The sequence below is a fragment of the Amblyomma maculatum genome, chromosome 2, assembly GCF_055883805.1.
Source record: "Amblyomma maculatum isolate TAMU_Amacu chromosome 2, ASM5588380v1, whole genome shotgun sequence".
Classification (NCBI taxonomy): domain Eukaryota; kingdom Metazoa; phylum Arthropoda; class Arachnida; order Ixodida; family Ixodidae; genus Amblyomma; species Amblyomma maculatum.
Window position 1 is genome coordinate 32,405,813 of NC_139345.1, and position 17,782 is coordinate 32,423,594.

General features: G+C 47.0%; 1 protein-coding gene across 1 annotated transcript; it reads right to left on the bottom strand.

Annotated features, from left to right (window-relative positions):
- Positions 1-2,727: 2,727 nt before the first annotated feature.
- LOC146198299 (uncharacterized) lies at positions 2,728-13,423 on the bottom strand. Its single transcript, XM_084593720.1, has 4 exons — positions 13,389-13,423; positions 12,793-12,927; positions 11,546-11,767; positions 2,728-4,816 (listed from the first exon to the last, which is right to left on the bottom strand). The coding sequence occupies exons 2-4, from the start codon at positions 12,900-12,902 to the stop codon at positions 3,409-3,411; spliced, it is 1,740 nt and encodes a 579-aa protein (XP_084449846.1). The 5' UTR covers positions 12,903-12,927; positions 13,389-13,423; the 3' UTR covers positions 2,728-3,408.
- Positions 13,424-17,782: the final 4,359 nt, after the last annotated feature.

Sequence of the window (17,782 nt, forward strand, 5' to 3'; positions counted from 1 at the left end):
CTACCACCCCGTTTCAAAGGGGACGCTCCTATATTCCATCCATCCATCCTTGAGGCGCATGGGTACGAACGTCGGCGTGGGGCGGGAGCGCTGTTATTCGCTCGCGGGATAACTGTCCCTAAACATGAATCGTGCATATTCGACATATTTACTTCTAAGGCCAACATCCTCTAAGCATAACAAGTGATCATGATACTTGTTAGGCAATATCACCAACACTATGACATTTTATGTGAGGCAGTTTCAAGAAATTGCGCATGGCTCGAAAAACTGCATGACTCCTCCGCTAGCGCCAATGGTAATAGGAAAATTACAATGCTAGTCTACGCTGCAGTAAAACAAAATTTAAGAAGAAAGGTACCAGCATTTATTTACACATTTCACAACAGCAGTTGTGCTACAAGAGTACCATGTAGAAGTGGTGTGATGTATAGTTGCCACAAGTAGGGAAAAATGTTCACGGTGACTACTGTCACCGATAGCACTTCAGAGGCCAGCTTGATTTACAGATGATTGGAACAACTGCATCGCAGTATGCCATTGAGATCTGTAAGGAGAACAATTTTGGTATCAGCTGTTACTCTCAATGATTCAGCGCGTCGTGCAAACGTTTTTTTAACTTAAAAAAACAAGAAAAGACAAATATACGCGTTGCATCTTTCTGTTTCGCTCACGCCAAAGTAATCGTCACAATAGGCAAAGCTTGTATTTTTATCTTTTCACAGAATTGCGCAGTTAGCGAAACAAAAAATACTGCTTGAGCACATGTAACATACCACACGACGAGCTAACCTCAGAGGAAGTTAGCACCGCAGTCCAGAAAATACACGTGCACATTTAATATTATTACCTAACTGACGTGTAATAAACACCCTTCTGGTGCTGCCATTATTCACAGGCCTTAATGTGGTTGAGTACGAGTTTTGCGGTTTCCGATGCTAGAGAGGGAGATCGATTTAGTTGACAAGGAAAACTAATATAGGCTTTGCACAATTCGGTTTAGCTCACTTTAAAGTAGTCATCTTCACAATAGGTAAATCATGTGTTTCTATTTTATCACAAAATTTTGTAATTAGCGTATGCTGCAAAAAAATGGCTGAGGCTTAGCTTGGTTAAGCCTGGTCAGATGCGAAGCATATTGATTGCTAAACTCGGCTTTCCATGGTTACACTTGGCTAAACTTTTCTTTCCTTGGTTACACTTGCTTTTACACGGTTTAAACTTGGAATGCACAATGTTTTCCCATCGCATAAAACTAGGTAATAGATGCATGACTCGTTCATCTCTAATCTAACTGTGTTACCGACACGCACAACGAACATGTCGTCCCCCAGGCCAACGATACTCGATTGCCACTACGCGAATATGTACGCAAAGCAAAAGCTCTTAGAACACCGACGTGCACGGCGTGCAACCGCAGCCGATGGCGCGAGCTGCACCCCCGTCTCCCGTCTGTCGTGATGTCAGCGTATCACGTGGTTTGACGTCACCATACCACGTGGTCCGCACGGCGTGCAACCGCAGCCGACGGCGCGAGCCGGTCCCCCGTCTCTCCTCTGTCGTGACGTCAGCGTATCACGTGGTGTGACGTACCATTCCACATTCTTTGCACGGCATGTAACCGTCACGAAGGGCTGTGGTTTACCTCTAGCAATATGCTTCGCATAAAAGAAAAATAATCTTCGCAGGAGCACATCCAACACACTACACAGACGAGCTAGGCAAAGAAGCAATTAGCATTTCTGTCCAGAAAGCACACGTGCACATCTAACATTACTATTTCAGTATTGACGCTTAATAAACACAGTTTTTGGTGCTGTCACTATATTTTACAAGCCTCAACGCAGCTGAACACAACGCAGCGATCGCCGGAAGCACAAAGAAAAGCTGGCACTTAGCAGTTGGTGCAATGCTGTATTCCTGCAGCACCCGAAGGCAGAGAAAAGTAGAAGCATGCCTTTGCACACTGCAAAACAGTCCACGAAGCAGCTAGAAAGCGGCCGCGCGTGGCTATCCGGACCGCTTTGCAACACGGCGCACCTGGCACTCGCCTGGCGAGGGTGACTCTTTTAGTGACCCTACGTCGTTGTGCCATCTCTCGGCAGCCAACGGTGTAACTTCGCAACAGAGGAGGGCGGCGGCGACGGCCGCGTAGCGCGGAGTTGCCGGCCCAGAGTATAATAACTTGTCTCCTTTGAGTTGCAGCTCCAAAGTTTGTGCGTGCGCGCTGCAGCTGATGAAAATGCGTTGAGGGCATCAAGGTATATTACACGTTTATGCCACGTGATTGAAGGAAAACAGAGTACTTCTTACCGTTTTGAGTGCTTTTGTTTTTCTTTGTCAGTTTTTTTGTAGTCTCAAACGGGTGGCTGAGCTCAAGCCTTGCGTATTTCGAACCGCACATGGTAGCTTTTCCGTAATCTATTACGTAATGCGACCTCTCGTTGTAGCACTCCCTCTACACCTAGAAGTCTCTCAGATTGCTCTTAGTGGCTGAGCAATTAACCCCAATGCGATGATTACTACAGGCCCGCTTTTCTCGTATCTCTATGGCCCGTGGTGGAGCTGCTTTTGAAAATATTGTTTTATTCTACGTGACTACCCTATTTCTGCTTCTTTCGATTGATTGCTGCCTCCGAGTAATATAGATTTGCAAAGATGACTTCACCCATCAGCTTGGTTTGCATGAATGCAGTATTTGTAAAACAAATGGCATCAGGTGTCACCGGTGGTGCGCTCTTTATTACTTTCCATTCGGATTACTCTTTTCTGAGCAGGCTTCTATGTACGCGCGACAAAAATACACGAGCTCCAATGGGCTGCGTGTATTTTCACCGTGTCCATATTCCGGATAGCTAGTTTCCATAATACCGAGGTGTAAATAAGTTGGAAAGTGCGGTCAGCAGGAATATCGTCTAAAATTAGGCTGGCCCGTAGAGAGGTGGGTTTTATTAGGCGGTCTTTAGATTATCAGGGGGAAGAGTTATGGTTACGCAAGTGCTCTATAAAAAAAGAAAAGACATGCCTGCGGTGCCTTCATACCATTTTATTTCCCGAACACATGACAGCGTAGCGAAACAGAACGTTCGCTGTTCTTTTGAAAGTGCTCGATATTCCACCCAGTGTGCTTTGCTCACTCTATTAAGACCGCCACTATCTTTCGAGTGACAGCTCTGGTGTCTCCATCACTAATTTTACCACGCGATAAACAACATGCACCGCTGGTTCGACGGAGCACGATATCAAGAAGAGTGCCAATGATTGACCAGCGACATCTAGCATGGTCCTCTTACGGCGCTGCAGCGAGAGTGGCAGATAACGGCCCATAATCTCTAAAGCGTTGATGTACAGCAAGGTACCGAAACTGATACCGTCCATAGCACTAAGTGCAGAAGGATCGAAACTAAATTACACATTGTAACCGACGATGTACGCAATGGTCGGCAGCACCACGAATGGCAAATATGACAAAACTCTCTGGAGGGTCGTTAGCCCAGCAGTGTAGATAGTAACAGCGGCGACGTACGATGACATGCCGGACGTCAGAATGAGACGGAATAGGCCCCAGACATAGATACCATCCGTCGAGTCCCGAATGCCGGCGTCAACGCCGTGCAAAACGTTAAGAATCGAGAGCAAAAACAGAAGCACGGCGAGAGAAAATACTCCAAACTCCTTTGCCGGCTTGGACATGTCTGCAGGATGGACCAGAATTAGCGAGATGCCACGCTCGCTGTCATTCGTAGCTGCGCACGGTTCAGGCCCGGGGCCACCAACAACATCTGCGTCGGAGACGCCCGCGGCTTCCTCGCTGGAGACGCCCGCGGCTTCCTCGCTGGAGACGCCCGCGGCTTCCTCGCTGGAGACGCCCGCGGCTTCCTCGCTGGAGACGCCCGCGGCTTCCTCGCTGGAGACGCCCGCGGCTTCCTCGCTGGAGACGCCCGCGGCTTCCTCGCTGGAGACGCCCGCGGCTTCCTCGCTGGAGACGCCCGCGGCTTCCTCGCTGGAGACGCCCGCGGCTTCCTCGCTGGAGACGCCCGCGGCTTCCTCGCTGGAGACGCCCGCGGCTTCCTCGCTGGAGACGCCCGCGGCTTCCTCGCTGGAGACGCCCGCAGCGGCCTCGGTCGTGTCACCGGCAGCGGCCTCGGTCGTGTCACCGGCAGCGGCCTCGTTCGTGTCACCGGCAGCGGCCTCGTTCGTGTCACCGGCAGCGGCCTCGTCCGTGTCACCGGCAGCGGCCTCGTCCGTGTCACCGGCAGCGGCCTCGTTCGTGTCACCGGCAGCGGCCTCGTTCGTGTCACCGGCAGCGGCCTCGTTCGTGTCACCGGCAGCGGCCTCGTTCGTGTCACCGGCAGCGGCCTCGTTCGTGTCACCGGCAGCGGCCTCGTTCGTGTCACCGGCAGCGGCCTCGTTCGTGTCACCGGCAGCGGCCTCGTTCGTGTCACCGGCAGCGGCCTCGTTCGTGTCACCGGCAGCGGCCTCGTTCGTGTCACCGGCAGCGGCCTCGTTCGTGTCACCGGCAGCGGCCTCGTTCGTGTCACCGGCAGCGGCCTCGTTCGTGTCACCGGCAGCGGCCTCGTTCGTGTCACCGGCAGCGGCCTCGTTCGTGTCACCGGCAGCGGCCTCGTTGGTGTCACCGGCAGCGGCCTCGTTGGTGTCACCGGCAGCGGCCTCGTTGGTGTCACCGGCAGCGGCCTCGTTGGTGTCACCGGCAGCGGCCTCGATGGTGTCACCGGCAGCGTCTTCTTTGGAATCAACAGCAGCGCTCGCCTTCGAACCAGCAGTAACATTGGCGTTGGGCCCAGTCTCGAGGCGCCTGAAAGAGAAATAAATTGCATCTTTGACTCTTAAGTGATATTGCCGACCATTGACATGTGGCATTCAAGTCGGCTAATAATTCAGAGTGCTTTTTGACGTCTAAATACTCGTATGCTCGTATGCTGGATTGGGTCCATATGAGGAGTAGCAACAGGTACCATGAAAATAGAGGGAGGGTCCATGCTTTTAAGATTGCGTGCACGTCAACGATAGGAATATTCTAAAGCACAGGGGCGGATACCGCAGTGCGCCGATGTATTTATATGTAGCAGCACTGCACGGACGCGGGGAGAACGGGGTAAGGAGCGAGGGAGATCGAAAATTTGTGGTCTTATTCGTGCTGCTTCTAAACACCCGCTTCTAATTTCCCCTGCAGGAATGTATGCATGCTGTTTCTTGTTATAGAAGAGTTTTTCGGTTGCCAAAAAGAAAAACTAAATGTACAAGGAATTACATTTGCGAAGAATGATTTTAAATGGAATAGGTCAGCATATTTTTGATACGCTGAACACAATTTGTTGGTTAATCAATATTAGAGAAATGCGAAAGAGTCCTTACCGCCAATTTTCTTAATAATTTCCTTATCACTGATTTCTTTGGTTTGGTTGGTTTGTGGGGTTTAACGTCCCAAAGCAACTCAGGCTATGAGAGACGCCGTAGTGGAGGACTCCGGAAATTTCGACCACCTGGGGTTCTTTAACGTGCACTGACATCGCACAGCACACGGGCGCCTTGCTTTTCGCCTCCAGCGAAAAGCTGCCGCAGAGGCCAGGATTCGATCCCGCGTCCTCGGGAACAGTAGTCGAGCGCCGTAACCACTGCGCCACCCCGGCGGGGTAATTGATTTCTTTATCGCTATGTTTATCAATGTTTCTTTTCTGACTAATTTCCTTATCACGAAATTTTTATCGTTGCTACATTCTAATATAGACCATGTAGATTAAATTGTTTCTCTTTACGACGTACTACTACGCCACACTAATTATTTCTTGTTACGATATACTTCTACGCCGCAATAATGGTTTCTAGTTTCAAAATAATACTACAAGTTCGCATACAAAGTCATGGCTTCACTTTTTGCGTTCACGGTTTGGCCTCACCAACATAACCTATTAATGCTTTTGCATTAAAGAAAAATTACAGGGCACTTAAGTTCTACTTGAAAGGGTATAATACAACAATGTTAACAGCTCCCGTTAGCGGCGTCACTTGCGGGTTCTCGTTCGCATAGGTGCAATTTACCTCTCGCTAAATCACTCATCTCATATTTACGCCTTTATACCTCAAAAATAATATTTAATACACGCTCGCAAGCTGCGATATGTGAATGACCATCCAGCATTGATATAAAGCCCTGCTTAACGAGGCAGTGCGAAGGTACCTGCATGGCTTAGAGGCAGCATTTCTGACTAGGAATTCAAGGGTCCTGGAGGGTTAGATTACCCTTTTCCTACCATCCGATTCGAGCAACCAGGCATGAGATACCCTGCCAAATAGGCCATGTCGCTTAGCTGCTTTACGTCGCAGAACCCTATTAACTTTTTATCTAGTAAAAAAAAAGAAAGCCACACGAACAATGATTTTGCGGGCTTAAGCCATTTGAATATATTATAGATAAATGAAAAGGAGCTAAACGCCCAAAGGATAAGAAAATAACGGCTTCCCGGCATATCAGCTGCCAGCTAACACCTGCTTAGAGCCATGCTCGTGATATTTCGTCCATAACGCTGACAACTTTGATGGCTGACTTTGTGCAGAAAGAGGCCCTTAACGATATCGCGCAGGAAAAAAAAAGAGGCAGTGGTTCAATTTGGTTAAACTGAATGCCGAGCGACAGCTCTTTGGGGTCATACCATAAGTTTTTCGTTCGTTAGCGACTTCGAATGGTTGGGCGCTGGCACGAGTGACGACATCTGCGGCGCGCTTCGCATGCCTTCGTTTACTTTTCCGTTACCGAACAGTTGAGAATCGTGTTTTTTGTTCTAGAGTTCCCCTGCCTCTGTTAGCTTGCTTTCGTTGTTGTCGCTTCGCGAATTTGTCTTCGTGACCAGCTATATCCGCCGGGAAATCTGATTCTGGCAATAATTGGCGACGCCGACGTTATAGCAGAACTGAGAGCCTCATGGTCCTACGTGCTAGCGAGGCAGAGGCTCAAGTAGCTTCTTCACACAAAGTGATCACACAATCTTGTGACGTTAGCATAGAGCCATCAGCTACCGCTCGTTAGCGACCACCAGACAGATAATTCCCCGTTTTAAATAAGCCGTACGAACGTGCCTGCCTGGTCTAGGGGCAGCGTGCTTGACTCAGCATACCAAATCCCTTGAAGGTTGATTCCTTTCCCACCGCCCCACTTCCGGTGAGCCAACAGAGTTGGCAGCTCCTCTGAATTTAGTGACAACATGCCCTATCGTTACGTCACAACTCATAGCCTAATTATTGCTCGGCCATGTCATTTGCCAACAACTACCCGGTAGGTGAATCTGGAAATTAAGGTAAAAATGCATTGGTTAATACTGATGTTACTGCAATTTACTTGAAAGTTTGGCCTAGCATGATTAATGCCCGCACGACATGAAAATCTGCTTTTGTGTTGAGTAGAGCTATCGCTCTAATATTCGGCAATATATTTGAGACGTCTTACGTGTGAGAATGTGAAAGAACTATAAGGACTATAAGTCATGAATAATGGCTCGACCGAGTCATGACAATGCGTGATGATTGTACATACTCTTCCTTACAGTACAGTAAGCGACTAACAAAGTGTTACAAAAGCCGTAGGCTGCGATGGCGTCCATTCTTTATTCTTTATATTATTCGAAGCTTACCCCGTATTGCCCGAAGGCTTTATAGCAGGGAGGTCACAGATTGGCAAAGATCACATCTTAGTTTACAGAGCGCGCTTGTACTTCCGAAAGCCGAGTCCACTGTTGCACAGTTTTGACAAAAAGATGAATCCGCAAACATGACACGATGTTCGGTCATCAAGTCATTGCCCGACCTCACCACTGCTAAAACCCACCAACCAGAAGCATACGTGTGAGGACCGTGATGTATGCTGCCCAACTTGGCAGGAAGGACATAATATACAAAGCCCCACGTCAACCGGTAAGAACGTGCCTGAAAGGCATAGGAGTAGCGTTTTTAACTCGAAATGAAAGGTTCTTGTGGGTTCGATTTCTATGTCAAATATGCTGCCCTGGTTGGAAACCTCGGCAAATTGGGCCAGATGCGTTCTCGTGACGTCACACAAAGAGCCTTTCAATCAATGCCCTGCCACGTCACATGCCAACCATTCTCTGCCTGAGGCATGCTAGTGTGTAAGAACTGGACAGACAGACATGTCACCTGTCAGCCTTCAATTCATGTCAGCGGCCAAGCACGAGCTGCCAGAGAAATGGTCAGGATGCGTCGCACTATCTTTTACACTGTACACGCCGCCGGGTGGATAGTGTACAAAGATTAGGCATCGTCACGACTTTTACTCATAATGCTTTCGCTTAACGCCAGCTCGTTAAGTTGACCTTTGACCGCGTCAGTTGACCCTCGTCAGTTGACCTTTTACCTTGACATAGCTGCCCAAAGTGGTTGTGGTTTGAGTTTCAACTTGACCTCGAAGCTGTTTGGTCTTCGTAAGCACACGGTGACTTTTGCTTTACCTGGCGTAGTGAAGATATTGCTTGAAAATTCGAGCATGACAGCTCGCCGTACACTGGTCAGAACCCGTACCATCGCTACCCCTGCCCAAACGTCGTTTTTATGCAGGATTTTAGCAGTTTGCATGAACTGGTTCAGTAATGTCGCGATGACAGCGGCTGATGGGTTACAGAGTGGGACATTCCATTTGGTGGCCCCAGAGCCATACATTCAAATGGAAACGCGAAATGCGTTCCGGCCAATATGAACTGGTGATTTGGTTCAATTCACACAATAAAGCATGCTGGTTTTCGCGAAGAAAGAAAACGCGCGCCGCATCACCGATTAAAATACGGAAATCTTTTGAGACTGACGCGCTCGTGTATGTGAGCGAAAATTCAGCGCTCGTAAAGTTGCATAGCACAATGGGTGAATCAAACGGTCGCGTGGAAGGAGGCTCAGCAAACACAAGGCCCATCCTTTTCGCATCAGTATCAACCAAGAGCGATCGATTGTCGGTTATCAGTCACACTAGCTTTACGCCGAAAGCCTTACCTGCGTGAACAGGAAGTGTGGACAGGTAGTGGCAACAAAAGTAAAATGTGATTTTGTATCGAAAATGGGGCGCAACCGTTTTTTGTGCCGCGTTCAAAATAGTGTCATTTCGCTTCCCATTTAGCATCCGTCTGTAAGTGAAGTTACAGATTAGTCTGCGATAGGGATTCGAACTAAGGACATATGTACGCCCAACTGTATTCCGTTAATTATTAGTGTAGATGTCCACTAAAACGTGAAACCGATACTGCGCCTTTCCTTTCCCTCAAAAGACTCAAATTTCGCACGTCTTATTCAGTTTCTATACTGATTCGAACCATGGCTAATATTAATGCGAAAACACTTCTTGGCTCATGAGTGGCATTGACAGAGCCTGTCATCAGAGCGTGTTCGCACCAGCTGTCAATAGAGAAGAAAACTTTGCCTCGACTGGGTTTTGAATCCGTGCCACAGACCAGATCTACTTCTCTGGCCCATGCACGAGAGCACTATGCTTAGATTTCGCCGCAGCCGATCACGCCTCGTGTAAACCTGCAACACATTCTCACTTATGAACGGGTCCAAATTTCCGAGCACGCGCAAATGTTTTTGAATAAATTCAGAGACAGCCCCCTGCCACGTTTTGCGCTCAGAAAAAATGACTCCAAATGGAACACCTCGTTTATGTGATATTCGCGCAAAAAGAAAAAAGTTGTTTCCCGAGATCTGCGAGGTTACACCTATCACATGAAGCCAACGCTAGTTTTTTGAGCATAGGACCCCTACACTTCGTAACGTAAACGTTTGACATGGCTTTCCGTGCTTTTCTACGATAAAGTGAAATAGAACAGCCCAGCTACCTTCTTTGTATGAAATAAATAAGACAAAGCCATTATGCTTAAGGTAATCGATAGTTTTTGTGACTTGTATTTTTCCCTTTGCTTGACCCACTTGGAGGTGTCATGTGGTCGATCACTGTCGCCACTAATGAGGTTGCACGAAACGACAATCTTGAAGTTTCAGTTCAAACTAGGCAGAGTAGTGCATACGAAGCCCACTACATAGAGAAGGAATCCGGCTCTTGGATCAGCGAAACATCGGTCACGTTATCCGATCAACAGTTTTCATATCTGGATAAAATGCTTTCCCACACACGCCAGCGTGCCAGTGTTCTGTGATGGTTATATGTTTGGTTTCTGTGTGATTTCGATGGCTGTACAAATGTGACGAACCGGTGTAATAACCTCTGTTAATCTCAACTTCGAGTCAGCGGAACTACGTTCAGAATCTTCCGACCCGACTGATTTACTTGTGGGACCTATAAAACTGCAGCCAATAACATGGCCGCGAACTAAGCGGTCAGTTCCGCTGGAAATTAGCTAGCGTGCTGTGAAACAGCGGGATGAATTGCGTCCTTTCAGACCTACAGGAAAATAAATCAGGATCGCGTACCTGCTCTAGTCCAGTACTTTACTTTGGCACCATGTGGATAGTGCATTAAAAAACTGCACTCGAGTCACTTTGTCCTCTTTAAATATTTAGTATTTTTCTCTGTGCAGTCAATGCTCTGTACGTCTCACCTTTCATTATCCCCTATTACAATGGGACGCACACGGCCTACTTTACTTTATTCGCCATAATAAAGGGCTCGTAAGAGGCAGAATGTTAAGTCCCACGTTCTCTTCTCTGCCACACATTTTAGGTTTTTAATACTGTTTAAATGCGGTTTTAGGCATGTCCACTACATGCAGCAGTAACTCGAGACCGTGAACCTGCTTTTTTTTTTTTTTGGAGGAAATACCATTTATTAGATATAATGCGAACTTGAAAACAAAATCAAGACGCCCGATAAGCGACTCCTTTTCCTGCCTATATAGAGGAATAACTAAATCGCCACGAAAACGCAATGAACACTGCTTTTTCGAAATAAAGCTCGGAACGGACCTCCCCCTCCCCTACTTCGTTGGGAGGCTTTACGGGTCAGTGAGTTAACTCACGTTGGTCTTTTCATTACTCAGTCTCTATCGCAATCCACTAAAGTGGCGCAATTTATGCGTGTAGACTCTGGCTCTGTGCAAATAATCCGGATCCCCGCATTTCTTGAATTACCTCTTTGGCGACAAATTTTGCCATACAAAACGGCTACTATTGCTTTGAAATTCTGATGCATGGTCATGTGGGAATGGCGACTGTGGAGTGGAGGCCGTGTATTGCTTTAGACAGATGTTGGGATAGTGAGCGGCTAGAAAACTGCTCGCGGGCGCCAACCCAGTAATCCAGATAGCCTCCCCAGCCTAAACGAAGGGCAGTCCTTGTAACTTCTGAATCGAAAAAAAGCCGTGTCTGACAGAAATGCTTGAGCCAGCACAGCAAGAGGGGGGTGTTGCACGGAGCACATCTCGACAGGTGCCACGCGCTGTCAGGTAGCACTGACGAAACAGCTTATATGCACGTTTTTCCAATTTCTTTCTCACGCCTGTAAATGCCAGGGAACCAGTGAAACTAATATTTGGTAGATCAGTGCTTATACTGCGATGTAAAAAAAATATATACTTACGGTTCTGGTGGTTGTAGGCACAGCTTAGCTCCTGGCTGGGGGAACCATACCCAAGTGACGGCCCAGTAGAAGCCCAAGAACGCGCCGACTGCCCAAGCCACGAATCCCCACAGCAAGTTGCGGAATTTGTGAACGCGCCAGGCGAAGGTGTTCGCCGTTGGAAGGCCGCAGATGCCGATCGTGTGGATGAGGTAGCCGCCGTAAAATAGATAACGGTGAAGACTGAAAGAGAATAATAAAATGAAGTGATATAAATAAGAGAACATACTTGTGTAAGTCACCCATTCAATAACTAAAAAATCAAAAACAAAGACAAAACGCACATTTACTCACTGCAATTTTAATCTCCATTAAAATTGCACTGCAAGTTGAAAAATGAGCATGTCGCTTTATTTTTCAAAAATTAAAATGGTAATGGTTCTTTTAACAAGCTTAGAATAAAGGTCATGAGAGTTAAAGCGTGCCTATACGCCTCATCATTGCGAGCTCTGCAATACGAACATGCCATGCTGAAAAAATTACAGATCAGTTACATAAAACCACGGCGGGAGCCTGGATCAGCTACGCAAGTAAAGAAACATCAAAAGTACAGTCGGCCACATTTAATTTTTCACAAATATCGCGAGGACGACTGCCCGGCGCAGCGGTGCTGTACAGAGTGGGAATGCTAGAGGGAACGAGCTCGGGCGCTGATCATGCGACTGGAGCCAGCGTATATCTGCTTGTCTGTATTTCTTCGTGCGATACAACCCAACAAATAAAGTTTGACGGCCGAATTCTGAGTGTTTTTCGTGTTATAATTGCTGCGCGTTTATTGATTTGATTGATTCTGACGCGTAACGTTGCAAGCAAGATTCTAAGCACTGTTACGTTTGCGGGTAACGTTTCGAGGGTTTTTTAACCTTACAGTGCTCCGATATTGTTGAAGACCCTCTACGATAAAGCTTTTTTTTTTTTTTTTGTAATTCCGCAAGCATTTGCACCAGCCTTCTTGGACGCGCTAAGTTTATCGCAAATGTGCACTCTTTTCAGACATCCCCACGCTGTCTTCCGCGGATTAAAAAAATTCAAAACAGCCTAGCAGCCGACGCGCACTCCAGCAGCAGCTGTAGGAGTTGTCTGCAAGCCCTTTCCTTCGCATTTTTTTGGCACTTCGTGGTCTTCAGCGCAGTAACGGTCGCGCGATACTTTAAAATAATGGCGTGTACCGCGGAAAAAAAGTACGGAAAGGATGCAAGCCAACTTACTCTGGGGACTTGTTAAGTTCAAATGCATGGAAGATTTCTGAGAAGAACATCAGGCAAAAAGTATTCTCCAGAAATAGGAAGCCTGCTCCTAGTACTGCCCTCGGGTCCATGCTAACAGCAGTCAGCTGAGGGGTCCTGAAAAAAAAAAGCCAGAAGAAAAAAAGGAGTAATGCCAGCGGTAAAATTTTTAAGACCGCAATTACATAGAACTACGCAGTCGCTTCATGCAGAAAAAAAAAAAAAAAGAAATTGTCACCGGCACCGCCCACAACAATATTGCCTGCGAACGACGGCTGAGCAGCCTGCTGCGATTACTAGGGTCGACCACAGGGAGGTAAATGCTAAAAACTGCGGAAACGAAACCTAGCATAAATTTTGATAACAATGACCAATAAGAGTACGGAGGCTTTGAAAGCAGTAAGGGCATCAACATGAAAGTGAGAAACTTTTCGTTGGTGTCTTTGTAGCAGAAAAACAGCTATTACAGGAAGAGCGAAGAAATACAGAGAAAGAGGCGAACTCGTCTACCAATCAAGATTAAAAAGATGCCACTTGAAAAGTCCTCGGTAAACAAAATTTCAGAATGAGATACTCACGCCAGGAATGCGCTGCGCCGCTGCGACTGCCGGACACGCTCTGTCCTCAATAAGAGGCCACCTACCGGTTAGTGCTCATGTCGCGCCCTCTGCTGGCCACCCTGTACCCAAGGCAAGTACTTGACGCGCCGTAACATTAACTGCAATAGTTCCCGTATAGAATCAAAACGCCTCTTCACAAGCAGCAGAGCAGTTGTGATGAACATCGATATGCGGAGCGCTTCACATGTTTAGATAGACGATAGTTCTGCATGCGCGATTTTCTTTTTTTTTTTTTATATAAGACTTTCTTGTATTCTGTACTGAGCTCCATTTCGCTCGCTCATTTTATTACTTCGTAGCATTTTACACGTGCATTTGCCTGAACTTACATAAAGCACAAGCACACCACACTGCTAAATTCGATCATGGTCTGAACAATGCAAAGCCTATCTTAAAGGAAGTGGCTTAGCTGAGTCAGGCAAACAGCGTGCCATAATTTTATGCGCACATGCGAATTCGCTTTTAGTTTAGTGTAAGTACACTTCCTTATTTTCCATTGTAGTATCTGCGACTAATGGCTGCTTTATCGCTGGTTATGTAGCCGGCCTCAAGTCAATTTCACTGCAATGATTGTTGAATATTACGCCAACTCCTCCAAATCTCTCTCCGTAGAGTTTTCACTGCGGGTGTACGGGCCCACAGTAACTACAGGCACCCAATGCTAAGTTCACCGGACTCGTTCGATGCTTTATGACAATGGCCACTGGCATGCCCACTTGGTCACACCTTTCCAAATCATTGTTCGCTGCAGTGCTGACGTCATGATGATCATCATTACTTGTAACTTCTCAGAATAAGGCTCAATTGTCGGTGAACGATCGAATCAGCGCAGATGCTCTAATGAACCACTTTAAAGGTGTCACTGATATAAAAAACAAAAACAAAAGAAAAACAAAACAACGAGGACCAAATAGACTTCTGCGTGGAACAGTTCAGTTCAGTTCAGGCGTTCAGTCGTGTCCGACTCTTCGTGACCCTATGGACCATGTCACGCCACGCTTTCCGGTCTCTCACTATCTTCTTAACATCACATAGCTTCATCTGCAATGCCTCGAGAATGCCATCTAACCATCGCGTTCGCTGCCTACCCCTTCTCCGGCGACCCTCAACCTTTCCCAACATCAAATCTTTCTCCAGCGACTCCTCTCTTCTCATCAGATGACCAAAGTAGCTGAGCTTTAACTTTAGAATTTGACCCTCCAATGAGCAGTCAGGGTTTATGGTCGACAATATCGACTGATTTGATCTTCTGGCAGTCCAAGGAACTCTTAAGAGTCTTCGCCAGCACCACAATTCAAACGCGTCAATTCTTCGGCGGTCAGCCTTTTTCACAGTCCAACTCTCGCATCCATACATCACAACTGGAAAAACCATAGCACGGGTTATACGGATCTTGGTTGGCAGACTAATGTCTCTGCTCTTTACTAGGCGGTCAAGGCTAACCATTGCTCTCTTTCCCAGAAGCAGGCGTCTCCTAATTTCATGGCTGCAGTCTCCTTCCGAGGTAATCTTGGCGCCCAAGAACAGAAAATCTGTCACAGCTTCCACTTCTTGTCCATTGATGCTCCAGGACTTGATAGGGCAAGACGCCATGATCTTCGTCTTTTTAATGTTCAGTTTAAGCCCAAACTTCTCACTCTCTTCTTGCACGCGCATCAGAAGTCTCTTGAGTTCCACTTCACTTTCTGCCATTAAAGTGGTATCATCCGCATATCTAAGGTTGTTGATACGTTTTCCAGCAATCTTCACTCCAGCTGAAGACTCGTCCAGACCGGCCTTCCTCATGATGCACTCTGCATATAGGTTAAATAGGCGGGGCGACACTATGCAGCCTTGCCTCACCCCTTTCTCAATCGGAAACCAATCAGTAAGACCATGCCCAGTTCTGACTGTGGCCTCTTGCCCTTCATAAAGGTTCCTGAGGAGACAGATGAGGTGAATTGGAACTCCCATCTCTTGGAGAGCTTGCCACAATCTGCTGTGATCTACGCAGTCAAACGCTTTCGCATAATCAATAAAGCAGAAGTAAATGGGTGGAACACAGGAACACTATTTGTTGATCGGTTTCTTTAATACGGTAATTGGAAACGAGCCCGAACACTGTCCGCCCACAAGAAACAAACTGCGGTAGTTTAAGCATGCGGTCATGCGTGCAGGTTACAAAATTATCAGGGCTGCCCTTTTCTTTCAGACTTATATTCATTTACCGTCCAAGAGTGCGGACAATATGTTTTCATGCAGTGTGCGGCAGAAGTTCTAGCAGCTTTAGCGTGATGACGTCTGTAAGGCGGGATGGTAGTTCTGTTACAAAAGATGACCTCGTTTTTGTATTTTATTTTTTTATTTTTTTTTTTTTTTGTGCAAACGAGTACGTTTGGGTTTCGCTTCATCGTGAGGCAGTTAACCTATCAGAAATGACGTGCGTAAAGTAAGCAATATTTTTAGCCAGGGCTTCACACAGGAGTTAGGGCGATCAATTGCAATGCTATCAGGAACACATAAGGCTTTGTTTTCAGGCAGCATAAAAAAAAAAAAAAGCACGAGGGTGAGAAATAAAATTGCAGCTTCAGAAAGGTAATAAGCTTTGCCTTTAGCGGTACCTGTGCCTAGAGAGAAAACCGTGCTTTGAAAACAATTATTAATATTCTGAGCCATCTGATCACATACCATACTGCAGTTCACGGTAACCCGTGACTCGCCTTTTCTTTTAACGCTATATCGTTAAATACCCTGTTCTGCTGAAAATTAAACGTTTTCGGTCTGTTAGCTTTGTGGGCGAAAAATCACGTGCGTGGCTCTGGTAGTTGGTAGGCGACATGGCCGAGCACTTGTCGTCGATAGGCTGCGTGACGTAACGATAGGACAGCATATGCTGTCGCAAACTTTGTAGAAACTGCCAACTTGGGTCGCTCTTTTGAGGTGGGAATGTGAAGTAGAAACTAACCTTCGCGGACGCAGTATGCCGAGTCAGGCAAATAACACTCCTATATCGGCCAGGCAGACACATCCGGACGGACTGGTTAAAGCGGAGCTTTATATCTATGTCAGATGGTCGCTTACGAGTCACGACCGGTAATTTAATAACGTGGTAGCTTAAGTCTATATGGTAATATATAGAATACTAGAGGCACAATTTAAGGAATTGATAATTAGGCGAGCAGAAACAACACTTACGCGAACGAGGAGCCACAATGGGAGTCACACACAGATTGGATCGAGCCGTTAATGCTATGGCGTCATACCCTTGTAGACGCAGCTTAGTGTCAGGACGTATCTTGGTCAGTCATATTATTAAAAGCGTTGGCTGTTATAGACTTGGCGAAGACTGCCAAAGCAAAAGTATGAAGTTTTTAGTCTTTTTAATTATACATGTTCACACTGTACTTCTATGAAAAAGGAGCCCGTGAGTTAATTAATTAAAAATAAATAAGGTGGGTTCCTAATCATGCAGGGATAATAGAAAATGAACTGGCTCATCAGCTAGTCCGAGATATTCGCATCAGGACACCTGCGATCCCCTGGTCAAGCCCACCTGTGTAGGGCGAGAAGATGGTCTACAAACTCACTCTTAAGAAGCACTACAGCTGAATGAAATTCTGATATCGACATTTACCTCGCCCCCATAGACAAAGCACACACACTTCATTAGAATCAATGAAACACTCGCGTAAAATATTGCCGCATAGAAGACGACGCAAAAGATGACGACTATGGCAACACAAGCGCGAGCTGAAAGAAGAAGGAGGAAGCTTGATCGCAAGACTCGTTCTAGGCCAATAATCAAACCGTCTTATATTTCGACCCTCCTTGGCGTTCTGTCGAGACGTGACACTGGTGGAGGTGCTGGGTATGCATAAGACTCCTTCCGGCAGTCCACAGCGGATCCCAGACATCGACACTCCTGTCCATCGCACTAGCCGCCGCCTTCTAGGCCTAGCCCCGGAGTACAGCCATCTGCCGAACGACTCTTCTTCAAACGCCCAAGTTCGTCAGGTCCCCAAAGCCATGGCACATACCAACCTTACGCCGGTGACTCTTCAGAACACCAAGGTACCAGAGTGCTTTCGCGGGGACGCTTTTGAAGATGTCGAGGACTGGCTTGACCAGTTTGAGCGAGTGGCCAAAATCAATCAATGGAGCGCAGACCAGAAGCTGTCCAATGTTTATTTTGCCCTTCAGGATAATGCTAGAACGTGGTTTGAAAACCACGAGACCAGCTTATCCACATGGAATGACTTCCGCCGCCAGCTGGTAGATACTTTTGCGAGAACGGATCGACGAGACAATGCGCTGCGCCTGCTTGAAGTGCGCATCCAGAAGCCGAATGAGAGCGTGGCTATGTTTGCGGAAGA

Bases quoted from the DNA above. Each gene is read 5' to 3' on its own strand.
- LOC146198299 (XM_084593720.1), bottom strand. From the start codon at position 12,902: ATGGACCCGAGGGCAGTACTAGGAGCAGGCTTCCTATTTCTGGAGAAT. The intron at 11,768-12,792 runs GTAAGTTGGCTT...ATTCTCTTTCAG, and splicing joins GAACTTAACAAGTCCCCAGA to TCTTCACCGTTATCTATTTT. The intron at 4,817-11,545 runs GTAAGTATATAT...TTTCTCTTTCAG, and splicing joins TGCCTACAACCACCAGAACC to GCGCCTCGAGACTGGGCCCA.